The following is a 13,817-nucleotide window of genomic DNA, read 5'->3' as shown; positions in this document are numbered from 1 at the left end:
ATGGAAGACACTTTCTTATTCTGGTCTCAGCGATCACCCAAGGCCCACAATGAGATCAAAGCAGTTTTGTGTTATGTGTGTTTTTTCAAACCATAATATTTTAGAATCCTATATTGGAAAAGTGTATAATATTCTTCAAACTAAATAGTTAAAAATGTATTAAAATGGTATGACAAATTACAGTATGTATCTTTTTTGCTTGTTGTTATTGTAAGAGAGCATCAATTACATTATCTTGACAACCCTGTCCTGTAGCCAGTTGAATCACTGCTGAAACCAGCGGAGGACATAAGGTGCAATGACACGCGGTCTGTTGCCTCAGTGGAAGAAGCAAAAGTGGCTTCCGATGGACCAGCAACAAGCAGAGCGTTTGCTGCAGCAGGGAGGGACGCTGCGGCTGTATCCAGCTGACAGGCTGTCCCAACAGTTACTGCACAACTTCTGGCTTTAATTCAGAGATATGCCGTTCGGTAACTCTGGTTTAGTGCTCTCAGCGGGTACCTCCCTGCGCAGGGATGGGAGGTGGCCTCGCTCCACCTCGCCTCCACCAGGACACCGGGACTCGCTGGGCCCGTCGCCGCGGCACGGCCACCGGGGCTCGTCTCCAGACCAGGACCGGGTTTGGGCGGCACAGGGGTGGCCCGGCCCGGCCCGGCGCAGGGGCTCGGCGGGGCCGCTGAGGAGTAACAGCCGCGCCGGCCCCTCGCCCGGCGAAACAGGCGGCTCCTCGCTGGCCCCGCCGCCCCGCGGTCCCCTCGTCTCTCCCCGCTGGAGACGGCGGCTCCCCGGGCCTCATCGCTGCGCTGTCCCGGCCCTCCCGCCGCCCGCCCAGCGGCTCCCTTCCCGCGAGATCCCGCCGGCCGTGCTCTGACAGGGCTGCGGCGCCGGGACCTCCCCTCCGCCGGCGAACCACGGGGCGGAGGCTGCGTCGCCCGCCGGGGAGCCGCGGGGCGAGCGGCCGCCGAGCGGTGCAGCAGCCCCGCGGCCGGTGAGGGGAGCTCCCGCACTGCCCCCTCCGCCGCCGCCGCGCCGAGACGGCGCCCCGCCCCGCCCCGCCCCGCCCCGCGGGTCTCCCCCCTCGCCTCAGCGGCGGAGCGGAGCGGCCGCCGCCCCAGCCGCGGCGGAGTGAATGGGTTGCCATGGCAACTGAGTGAGGCAGGCAGCAGGCCGCCGCGGCCCCAGCCGCCTCCGCTCCTCAGCGTGTGGGCGAGGAGGCAGCGGGCGGCCGCCGGGACAGCCGAAGGGAGGCCGGGAGCGCAGCGGCAGGATGGAGGACGGCTTCTCCAGCTACAGCAGCCTCTACGACACCTCCTCGCTGCTCCAGTTCTGCAACGGTAAGGGCCGGGGCCGACTCCCGCGGCCGTCCCCGGGGAGCGAAGGGGTCCCGGCGCCCCGGCGGGGCGGAGACGGAGGCCGGCGCGGGGAAGGCAGCGCCGGGAGCGGGCCTGCCTGGGGCTGCCGGCGACGGCTCCGACGCCCAGGGCCGCCCGGCTCCGCGGCGTAACTCGGGGAGAGGAGGAGGGAGGAAACTTCACCCCCTCAGCGTCCCCCGTTATGCAGCGGGAAACCTGCCAGCCCCCGGCAGCCTCTGTGAGGAACTTCTCCTGCACCTCCTCACGGGAATATGTGTAGAAATGTGTGCGTATGTGTATATGTATGTATATATTATGTATATATATGTATCTGCCTGAGAAGCGATCACCCACCGCTACGTGTCTCCGCTGCCTGTATGCTAACGTGTGTATATATAATACATATACCTATATATATATGTATACGGCCGAGCTGTGAGCTCACGTCTGTGACCCTGAGGCGCGCAGCGGCACGGAGCGGCGGAGAGAAGCGTCCCGGCGGCGGGCAGCGCGGTGCGGCCCGGCAGGTGTGTCCTTCCGCCCCCTGCCCAGCTCCCCTCCCTCCCTGCCTCCCCGGAGAGCCCACCCAGGGGCTCCCAACATCTGCGAAGGACAGTTTTTTAGGTGTCAGATGCCTGTGTAGAGTTGAGGTAGTTGGCCTGTAGTTACTGATTTTTCTGTTGTGTTTTAAGGTTACTGGCGTGGTGGTGTCACCTGGGTGGCAGTGGCTAGGGAGCTGCTGGGCTGCAGTGACAGGTGGTAAAAAAGAAAGGAGAGGAGCTGCCAGTATCCTCAGAGGTGGTGTTCGGAGTTTGGCCTGCATAGTATTTGGGATTATTCAGCTAGCTGGTGTTTACTGTTATTTGTGGGGAAATAAATCTGGTATCCTGAATGTTACAAAGAATTCTTCATGGTAGACTTTAAGCTCAAAATACCTTATTTTGATTCTAGTTATTGCTTTTTAGCAACAAAATTCTGAGAATTCATAATCTCATGTTTCACTGAAAATTGATTTGTGGGTCTCTTATACCTCCAGATTTTAGCAGTGGTCTGGCTTTCTACTGCCATCTGAACAGCTGGACTCAGGTTCATATTAAATCGCTTCATGACAGCAACTGCATCAAACATAGCTGCCTCTTCTCTTGCAAGAAATGAAGATGATAAATTTTACTTTATTTTCTTTGTGGTGTGGCACAAGAAAGGGACGGGTTAGTGAAAACCTCTAATACGTGTGGACCTTGAGACTGTGGGAGCAGTTTTTCAGGGCATGATGAGTGGTGCGTGTGGGCTTCGCATTGTGTGATATTCTCAAAGCTCTTCAGGAGAGAAAACTATGACTGTGTACGGGGGTTGTATGCTAATAGCAGATGCCTGTTTTGCCTAAAGTTAATAAATATTTCATTGTAAGTGTTTTCAAAAAGAAAATATAGAGCAATGTATTTCAAAGTTTATACTCTAACCCATTTATAAGCAGGCTGTCTTCCTACCAAAATCCCTGGGCTTTGCTTTTACAGTGTTCACGCTGGTAGCACACATATGGGAACAGTAGGAGTTGCAACACTTTCTGAATAGTTGGAATAAGCAAAGTAGATAATTTCTGAGAACTGTCACTCATGTTGATTTTGTAACTCTGGGCACCTATTATACCTGATAGAACTAAGCTGTACATATTTATGCTGTACATAGGTTTTAAAATCTTAGTTAATCTTTAAGTATTATGTTCTAGAATGTGTTACTGACGAGATCTCGTCTAGCTGTCATCTCATTGTAGATAGTGAGCTCAAGAACTGTTGTAAATTTGTGTTATTCTGTGTTTATAAAAAAAGGTGGCTTGATTCAGAAGCCTTTGCTTTTATGAGTTAGCCTTCAGTGAGATGAGGAAGAACAAGAGAAGTGGGCCTTTGAATGCTGCCTTGAGATGATCAGACACACATAACCCATGAGGGAAAAAATAAAGATGGAGGATGCTGATGGGGGTTTTGAGGTTGCAAGAGGAGAAGAAAATTGCTTTACAGGGAGGTGGAAAGCTCTTGCAAGTACAATGGGTAGTATGAAAGATGATGTGAAGCTGGGAGTGGGGCAGGCATGAAGAAGAACCAAATAGAGCAAGCAAGTGGTGGAGATGTGAAGGAAAATGTGATTTTTAATATAGGGGTAAAGTGAAATACAGAAATGTCTGGTAAGCACTCGAAGTGATCATTGCTGTATGTTGAGAGGCTTTCTGTTCTGAACATAGAAGAAATAAGTTTTGCAAGTAGAGACAAGGTGGAATTTTCTGATAGTCTTGAACTGAAGAAATGATGGAGAGCCTGCTTGGATGTATTGTGTTTGAAAGATCAGGATACAAAGCCTGTGCTCCTGTCCGAACAGCTGTGGGTCACCTGTAGGGCGGCAGGTGAGCTCTGGCCTGGGCCCAAGGATTTCTGGTCCCTTCTCCCTGCTTGGGGTGAGTGGCAGCACAGAGGAGATGGGGCAGGGAGGGACCGGTGGTGAGCAGGAGGTTGTGATGGGCACAAGGGACCAGGGTCTTGGCTGTTGGAGGACCTGGTTAGAGAGGAAAGAAATAATACAAAGGCAAACTTACCCCAAGCCTCCCTTTATCTCTAGACAGGGCTCTGGGTTCAGGAGAATAATTTCGGTGTTTAGGTCATCCTGTTTTTTTTTTTCTTCTTTATTCATATGCAGATTTAGTCTACATAGTTGTTTAGTAACATATTTTTATGGCTTGAAATGAGTAAAATTGAAGGAAGGGAGAGAAGAAAGAGGCAAGGAAAATACGTTCATTTGGAGCTGCATGTCTAAAATCTAGGGCAAATATTTAGCACAGCTAATTCAAAGACACCTACTTTCTGCAACTCTGTTTTGCAGAAGAGTAGGGTAGGGTTAGCGTTTGAGAAACGTGTTAATGAACGCAAGTGTCAGTCTGAGATGACATCAAAGCAAGAAATACAAACCCGTAATGTGATTTTAGGCAAGTTATTCCATTCTTGTTGCCTTAGTTTCTGTAGCTGTAAACTCAGAGGAGAGTACATACCTACTTTGGAGGGACTTATGGTGTTAGTTTGAAATCTCCCTCTTGATTTTCAGAGGACAGTCTCTCCAGATGCAGAAAACATTTTGCTAGTTGCTGTGCCTATTCTGTTTGTTTGTTTATTTTTAAGAAAGACACTAAAATAACTCCTCTTAATGCCTGTCTAAGGACAGTTCTCAACTTACATCTCACTTTCTAGGTAATGAAGAACACTGTTGGTTTATTTTGCATGTTGGAAAGTAAAGCGTGGATAATATTAACCCTACCTGGTTATAGATACCCTCCTTGGTATTGATGTAACTTTTATGTAGTTCTTGGCTAGAAAACCATTATGCTTATCTGCAGTCAGTCAGGGTGTTAGTAATGTGTTATTTAAGCTGAACATAAAAGTGGTAGAATACTGATGAGCCAAGACTGTGTGGAGGTTTTTAGTGTCTGCTTAAAAACTGATAGCGAGAGCCATGCTGGACCTGAAACTTTACCGAACAGGGCACGTGCTGGCATTATAGACTAGTGCTTGTCTCGCCTCCAGTATTGAGGTGCCAGAGTGATCAGTAGTGATTACAGACAGGTTGTGGAGGCATGTAGGGTGTGAGCAGAGGTTTGTGGGTCCTCTGACCACAATTCCCTGTCCATTTATAGCTGTAACGATGGCCTAATGATCACGGTCTGCACCACGCTAATGACTGTGGGCAGGGTTATTAGGCATGTAGAGCGTAAAGGATGAAATCTGTGATTCTTGTGCTCTGCAGAATGCCTGTGTGGACTTAGAGAAGTGAGAATTTATGCTTTATTAATTTATAGCTTGTAGCATCTTTTGTATATTCTTCACTTGGCTGGTGGGAAAATTGTAGCTGTCAAATAGCCACTTTTGCAACCACAGATGCCTTGTTTGACAGACTTCAAACATAGAATATCTGGGTAAAGCAATAAAAAAAGTGTAAACCAAATTCTTTCTTAACAAAATTTATTTATTTTGCAGGGGATTCCATAATATTAATAACTGTTCTGTTTAAGTGATTACCTGAAGTGTAATTGCTAGTAGAAAAAACAAGGTGTATCTGCCAATGGTGGGGGCTTGGAACTAGATGATTTTTAAGGTCTCTTCCAACCCAAACTATTCTATGATTCCATATTATAAAAACAACCATATTAAAATTTAAAAAAAGGCAGAATGATTTTAAAAAAACGTTTAAAGAGTAGCAGTTCCTTTTCACCCCCCAACCAGTAAATCATATTATTAAGATTTTCGACAGATAATAGTTTTGATAACTTTCAGTCACTATTTCTTTTAAGTCATGAAAGGTAGATTGTGTGAATCAGTTCATATACTAGTTTTGGTCAGTTTATTTCTAGTTTGAATCTTCTGCTGCTGTAATTATCTACCATTCCTGAAAATAAATTGAATATATGTATGTTTTTTTCTCTAATTCGTGTACCTACAAGTGGAGTGATGCTGTGTTGGTGAGGAAGTGAATGCCACAAACAGGAAACCTGTATGAACAGCGTTATTGTGGCAGTCAGCTCTTCTTTCCCATTTGACTCTCACCCTTCCTCTCCCTGACCTTCCCAAATACAACCAGTCACCCTCTTCCTACAGCTGGACCAAAACCGGACAAAATAGTCTGGATTAGAGAAGGAGTAATGGTATGTTGAACCTTACAGTTTTCAGGTCACTAGTTCAAAACTGTTGAGCGTTGGAAGGGACTGTGATTTGTGTTACTGTGATCACTTCTTAGGAATATTGCAAAGTGAAATTGGATTTCATGTGGTTCTCACTGGGCGGATTCCGTGTGTATGGAAAGATGTTGCAAGCATGTATGAAAGGATGTTGCAAATGAGTTAATAGTGTTACTTGTGTTCGTTGTTTTTCTCAATAGCCTGTAACAGCAGAGACAGACGGACAAACCAGCATTTCTCGTGTTTATCTCTAGGCCTGTTCTCTCCAGGCCGGTAGCATGTTTTGGACTGAGGAGCGAAGGAGGTGCCCTGCATGAAGCTTCTATCAGTTTGTAGGACAGAGAAGATATTTACCCAGAATTGCTTGAAGAGCATGTTCTTACTTTTCCTTTCATTGAGATGTGTTCTGGCTCTTACAATTGAACTCTTAAACATAATACTGGGTTGAACTTTACATTTAGTGTCTGTTTCCCACATTTTGGAGCTATATAGAGTATAAGTTGATTTTTTTAATCAAGTTGCTTCTAGAACTTATCTTCTTCTATCCTGAAATTAAGGGGAGAGATGGCATACAGAAACACATTTTTGTGTGTGTGCAGTAACTGAATGCAGAATAAGTTGGTACACTATGAAATAAAAATAACTTGCTGTAATGGACACTTTCACAATATTTATTGTTAGCCTACTAAAGCTCAAACTATGATTGTTAATAAGACACTATAGGAGTACAATGAATTTGTTGCTCTTTAATTAGCTATGTATTTCCAAATAATGAATTATTAAAGTTCATTTTAATCATGAATAGCGTTAATTGCAGTTGCTGGAATTTAATACTTTCTTTGCTTTTTTATTTTAAATTAAGCTTTAAAAACAAATGAAAATAGAGATCAGTCATGAGGGAATAATTGGGTGACAGTCAAACCTCAATAGAGAATCTGTGTCAGTGATAGCAGTATGGACAGAAACCACAAGTATCAAGTATTTTATCATGAATAAAACAACATATAGAATTGCAAATTAAAGCATTTGGCTCTCAGCAGAAAAACATGCTTTGTCTGATCTTCAAGGAGTTTTTTAAAAATTTAATAGTACTTTAGAGAGCTGAGAAAATATGTGCTTTAAGTTCTAATTAAGAATAGCAAAACTCAGATTCTTTTACTGAAGCTTAAACCATGTGCAAACAATTCAAATAAGGATTTAAATTATATTGGAAGTATATTATTAAGAAGTGAATACATGAGAAGGCAGTGAGGGAGTACACCAGTCAGTGACATACATTGTAACAGGTTTTATCCTGACTTTCCTTCCATTTCTCTTTTCCTTAGAAATATAAGATGAAGTTTTTAAAGCTGATGCTGTTCTTTTGTCAAGAGAAATTTTACGAAACTGTAGCGAAGAACCTGTCCTTTGATCATTCAAATCTTGAGGAAGATGTGAGAGAATTAGTAGGAAGGTTGTGTGAAATGGTATAATGACTATATTTTTTGTGGCATGCTTGCTGTTGGCAAATGACACTAATTGGGCAACCATAAGGAATGGTGAAAGCTTAGAAGGAGTGCAGAAAGACCCATGGAAGATGCTTTTTCTCCATGAAACACAAATTAAAATGTTCGTCCATTACATAATTAAAATGTGGAAGTAGCTCCCTGAGGTTTTTTAGGGAGATGGGGTGGAGATAATGATATGTTAACATGATTTCACTAAATTAATTCTTTGGAAAGTAATTAAGTGAGATTGTCCACACTCCATTACTTTCAAAGAGTAAAATCTGACATGGTCCGTCATTATTTTGTCTTCCTTTGAAATGACAGATTATTGAAAAAAATATAATATACTCATTTGAAAACAGATCAGAGGTCTCTAGCAGTGTTCTTAGATATTGTGGGATGTAGAAACTACTACTTATCTGAAATAAACACCTCGTGATAAAAGCAGTTTGCATTTCTTAATAGCATAGACCTTGTATTTTATTGTAAACATATGTAAGTTTCCTGCAAAAAGGAAAGAAGAAATATTTTTGGTTTTAAGTATAGCTCCTGTAATCTGTTGCAGGTCAATATATAAAACATTGCTACTGGCTCGTAGTCATCTGAGAATTGTGTGTGAGCAGGAGCCTAAGCCAAGCTTTAAAATGTGAGATTCCTGAGATACAAAATAGATGAACATATTGCAATGTATTAATAGAAAAGACAGAGAAACAATCATTGTTTTGAGATAGTAAAGGCAAATTTTTTTTTAATGAAAACTTTGTAAAGAACCTTGTATTTCATGAAAACGTAATGTTTCTTTTTCTTACAACTGTGGTGGCAAACACAATAAACAGAAAAAGCTTTTCAGATTTCCCGCTGCAGCTCCTGTACACCCAAGTGGGGATGGCTGTGCAGTGGTGTCTAGAATTTCGCTGAGGCTCTGGAAGGTTTCTGTACCCTGAACTCAGTAGCGTTAGGAACAGCTATATATATATTTTTTTTTCCCCTCTTGGCGGGCGGTGTGGAGGGGGAATCATCCTGAAACCTGAGAAAGATGCTGACAGTCAGTTTTATATTTATTTTATGTTTACTAAAACCAATTACCAGTCTAGTACTTCCTTTCCTCTTCCATGTCCAGCATTTCCCAAAGTGTTTTACACAGACCTGTTGCTGCCTAGAAAGCATCCTTCCAACTCCCAAATGAGAGGCTGCTTTAAACAGCATGCAGGGTCCGGCAGCTGGGTCCTCCTGACCCTGCAGTTGGCACGAAAGGCTTCATGTGTTACACAATGTGGTCCTACCGCTCCACGTCCGATGAATTGCACACAGCGGAGGTGGCTGCTGGGAGGTGAGTGGGGGCTGCGGCTTGATGGGTGGTCTGGTTGGGCCACAGCCGGCAACGGGGTCTTTATCTAAACTGATAAAAACCTCACAGGCATTAGCATATCCTGAGACTCAGGCCAGTCTTTTAATCACTGCCTGCACTTCTGCCTTGTCGCCTTACATCTTCCAATTATAGGCCAAAATAATAGGGCAGTGACAGCTAGGACTATGCTCAAGTGATCTGAAAAATCAGGCCATCTTTTTTAGGTTCCTAACTGTGAACGTAAAAATTGAATTTTGAATTGAGTTTAAGGAGTTCATGTCCATGGATTATATGAAGGATGGATATAAAGCATATTTAAAATAGCTCAGTGTAATGCAGTGAACAATTACTGATATGATTTGGGGTAAGAGACAAAATCTTGGTGCAGTGCAGGAGTTTGGCTGCGGACTTAACAGGACTGCAGTTTCAAACTCTGAAAGTGCTCATGGCAAACTTCAGTTGAACCTAAGAAAATGGCGATTCTTAGAAATATTGGCTCTCGTAGTAAAAAATATACATCACTGTAATTTAGCTAACTTTGTATAATGCCATGCACAGAGGGAGGTGTGAGGGTAGTGTTTTTCTTTTTCCCCCTTTTATGCTAGACAGCATGTATGCCTGAGATCCCTGTGGTGGTTGTATTTCAGTTTGGAAATAAGTAATTTCCTCTGTGTTCACATGTTTTAATGAACTAATTAGGGACCCTTTGGGACAAAAAAAATTTATACATACATTTTTAAAGTTAAGCATTTATATGTTTTGCAGGGCTTGAGGCCTTTCTCTAAAGAGAAGCAAGAAAAGATCCATTTTTAAAATTCGAGGGTTTGGTGTGTGGTCTGGCAGTGCTGCTGTAGTCACCTTTGAGAGGTGTTGCCTCCCAGTATCTCATCTCTTACTGTTGCTCTTTCCGATTTGGGAAGGAATATGGTCAGTACACTACTCCTGAAAAGTGGCTTACTTGTTGTTCCACTCTGTTTTTCTTTAGAAGAGGTTCTTAATATCGTGAATAAGGGACCATAGGACTTCTGTTAGGCTTGAGCACTTCTGCAGGTCTGAAGATTTATTAATGGTTTGTTTATCAAAAAGCTGATTATGGTCACTGATCACATACAGAACTGAAAACTAAAATATTGACTTCTTTTGGGCAAAGATTAACAGATAGGACAGAACTAAAGTCAAGGCTTTACAACAGCTCTGCTTTATTGAAGGATCCAAGCCCAGTTATTGTGAAGGTGCTGGGGCAGATATGACCATAGCAGTTTACCTGGCCTTTTCATTATTTAATAGCTCAGTGTTTCCATCTCTGTTTTTAAAGCTGAATAACCAAAACCCTTAATATTTGTCTCTTGCTTATGGGGCTCCCTGCCCACCCTCTCCCAGTATGATTGATAACTGTATGGTGGCTTTTGCTCAGATTGGTTTTGTTACATTTGACAGTCTGTTATCTGAAAGACTTAGAATAAGCGTGTTATCTGCACAAGTCTGAAAATAAATGTTTCTGACTTATCACACCAGTAGTCTTTCAGAACAAATTTACAGCTGAATTAAATCATGAGTTATTTGAAGTGTATTTCAGCTTTCTTTTATGACCTGAGTGCTTTGTTTTGGTTTTTGGAAACCGTTAAGAAACTGAGTTGTAGGACTAAATGTCCAGCTATGGAATTGAAAAATGTTTGCTGTTCTGTTAAGTGAATGTTTTTTTTAACTAAAAGTCATGGAAGCTGGAAAATATATTTGTTGCTATGGTCTCCCAAGAGCAATATATCTGTATCTACTCAATTTTTATGGAGTTCATGGTTGTAAGGCATTAAGGTGAAACTTTACAGCAGTGAACAGAGTAGTGTGATTTATTCCAGCATTGTCTCATGTGTAAATTATTTGAGAGATTCCATTCTGTAGCTGTCATTCCCAGGTAGGACACTCATGCTGGGACCCTAACCGTTTACAAGAAGACATAGCCCTGGGTGATTGATATGCTTATTTCTAAAATTTGTTTAAACAAGGGGAGTCAATACCAGGGTAACCTACCACTTTCACCCTTCTCCTCCCCCAGGGCAAAGCTAAATTTAGAGAACCCTTTCTCCTTTTATCTGCTTCTTTTCATAACATTTACCTTGTTTCTGATGCATATTGATGTAATAAAATCATTCTCACTGCTACCTTTGAAGATGAGTAAGGCTATGTGATAATGTTTCAATGTTTTCAATTAAGTGAAAGAATACAATGTAACATAGATGGGGGAGACTGAATAAGGGATGTTAAAGATGACAGACTGGGTCCTTCAGATGTTCTGCCGTAAGAGGGTGTATAGGGTTGCTTAGGAGTAAAGGTTAACAAACCAGAGAGCTGTGGGAGCTGGAAGATCCTATAAAATTCAGGAGGCTGAGGTTAAGTGGATTCTGGTCTCTGGGGCAAACCCGATGCCCCCACCGCAGCCATCCGTTCCCATTTTTAGTCTGCAATAGCTCAGGCAGATAAGGTGACATGCACCGTGCGGCTGTTCAGTATGGTGTCACTTCTCCTTCCCTCTCTTGCTCTCGGTGGTTTTACCTACTCAACACTTGACAGAATAATTTGTCAGAGTTAATTTAACATGCTAACCCAAGAGAAAAGAAAAAAATAAACTGCACAATGTTTGTATGTGGTACTTTGGTTTTGCTTTTGCTGGGTTAGTTTTCTGCTAGGTTGGAGAATTAAATCAGCTTCCAGAGGCAGCAGAAGATACACAGTAGGAGTAGCGGGTGCTGCAGGCAGACCAGGGGCTTCTAGATTGGCCATTGTGTCTTGTGGAACTGGACCCTTGCTTTTGTCATTGCAGCTGCTTGTGGCACCATGTGTTGCACAGCATCAATAAATTAATCCAAGTTAGAAGCGATACCCATCTGGTTTGTATTGTAGCATGTAGAAGTGATCCCCATTTTTCTGTATTGTGCCAGGCGTGGTGGAGGCAAGCAAAGTTTTAAAACAATGTGTAAGGCAATACAGGAGAGGCAGCCGGCTGCTAGAAGACTGTAATGAAGAGGAAAAGTACTTTTTGATGGCTACAAATATGATTTATAACTGAATTAAAAGTTAACAGAGGTGGAAAATTACATATGCATAATTTCATTTTCAATGCAGTTACCCATTTAAAGCAGGGTGGACTAACATAAATTTTTTACCATTGAGATTCCTGCATTTCTTTGGTGAATGTTTAGCTTTTGTGGTTGCTTTCATATGTGTCTGTGTGTCTTTTTTTTTTTTCCCCTCTCCTCCCTGGAAGCTATGAATCTCAATATTTTTTTGTAATTCTTCTTATGTTCTTTGCAGAATAAGACATCACATTTGATTCAAAAAATATCATAGCCCAGGCATATAGGTGTACTCATAATATTTTAATTCCTTATTGCATATCACCTCCTTTTTTGCTTGCACTTTACAACTTTGTAACTATGTGTTCCTTAGAAATTTTACTTTTCTCTCAAAAGTACAAAATAAAATACTATTAAAAGAACAAAGATCTTTCTGATGTTTTCTTTCTTGAGAGCATACTGGTTTCAGGGGCATGTTGATCAGATTATTCCACAACTTTGCAGGAAATGGCATACCCTAAAACCAGAATAAATCAGTAACAAACATCATCAGTGTGGTGCTACAGCTCCATTCTCAGAACCAAGTGTGGCTGACTGCAGCTGAAGCATTTCTTTCGGTTACAGCAGACTCATCGCAAGGGGAAGAGGAAGATGCACAAGATCTCCGTGTGTTGAGGAATTTAAACGGGAATACTCTTGCAGGAGCTAGCAGTCATTTTAATCTCATTGACCTTCGGGTGTATGACAGTGAGACTTAGTGTCAGATGTTTGGGAATCAAAATTAGAAAAGAATTGGAAGGGGAATATCTGTACAGAGGGAAGAGAGATTCTCTGAGAGTGGGCAATGTACATTTCTGAAGAGCTTTTCGTCTGCATTGTAGGAAGGCCTGGATTAAGAGCCTTGCACTGAGGAGAGCAGTTGTGTGTCCCATTTTTTTTACACTTCTTCGCTTCCAAAAGTTGAAGTAAGCCTAAAGCAGCTTCAGTGATTCCTGCAAGGCTCTGTAGGATTTTGCGAAGCCCAGAAACCACTTGGTTGATGCTGGATTATTAACCCTGGTAGCTATGAATCAGCAGTTTATGAGAAATTTGTGTGCATATCATTCCAGGGGGGTGTAACTTCAGGGTTTTTCTTCCTTTCCAATTTCATTTTTGAGTTTTTAATTTTAAAAAAATGCTTAGCCTGCGGGAGCCCCGTGAGCATTTTGCTGCTTCCTGAATTTGGCAGTTGCTTCTCTCAGTTTCAGTCTCCAGGCATGTGCGATGTGAAGCTTTGAAGTAGCTGCTGCCTGGCTGAAACCCCTCTGGGAACTTGGGGAAGGATAATAAAATTTGTGCTTTTGACACTTCTTTCCATCTTGTAGATATTTTAACACAAGAATAAATGAAATGGTTGATTTTTAGTAGAGACCCTAAAATTACACAATTGCAAAGACTCTGTATCTTTTGTGGTTTGGTTTTAATTTGGAACAATTGCTTAAAGTCAATGGTGGGGAAAACCATTTATATTTTTGTCAGTTTTAATATCTAGCATTAGGAACTGGTTAATCCATATAAGAACTGGAATGTGAGATTCAAGCAGGATTTGTTACAGTCCAGTTTTCTTAGATGATGCCCCATGGACCACTGACAAGTACCAGAAAAGGTGAGGAAAGAGATTTGGGGAAAAAAAACATAAGCTTTTGGATCTTTGTAGTTCTGGTTGTACACAGTGTTTGTCAGTCCCACACTGAGCTCAGCAAGCAAACACTTGCAAAGTCCTCTTTGCATTCACCTTTCCTAGGAAGGTTCTTTAGATGGTACCTTAGCACCGCTCTTGTACTTCCTCCAACAATAAAATAGCTCTAG

General features: G+C 42.6%; 1 protein-coding gene across 7 annotated transcripts in view; it reads left to right on the top strand.

The window, feature by feature from the left end:
• The window catches only part of EML1 (EMAP like 1), a 131,246-nt gene that overhangs the window by 47,258 nt on the left and 70,171 nt on the right, over positions 1 to 13,817 (top strand). For 2 of the 7 annotated variants that reach the window (XM_082058223.1, XM_082058222.1), the window contains exon 1: positions 559 to 1,334. The exons of 1 other annotated variant lie outside the window; for it this stretch is intronic. In XM_082058223.1, the coding sequence (XP_081914349.1) occupies positions 1,268 to 1,334 (67 nt within the window). In that variant the 5' untranslated portion in view covers positions 559 to 1,267. Of the gene's footprint in view, positions 1 to 558; positions 1,335 to 13,817 lie in introns of those variants that run through there. 4 more of the 7 variants (XM_082058217.1, XM_082058218.1, XM_082058220.1 and 1 more) reach the window with 4 other exon arrangements.

Source organism: Streptopelia decaocto (genome assembly GCF_964273445.1).
Source record: "Streptopelia decaocto genome assembly, chromosome: 7".
Classification (NCBI taxonomy): Eukaryota; Metazoa; Chordata; class Aves; order Columbiformes; family Columbidae; genus Streptopelia; species Streptopelia decaocto.
The sequence above is the reverse complement of the archived record's forward strand: the minus strand, read 5'-3'. Positions and strand labels throughout refer to the sequence as shown.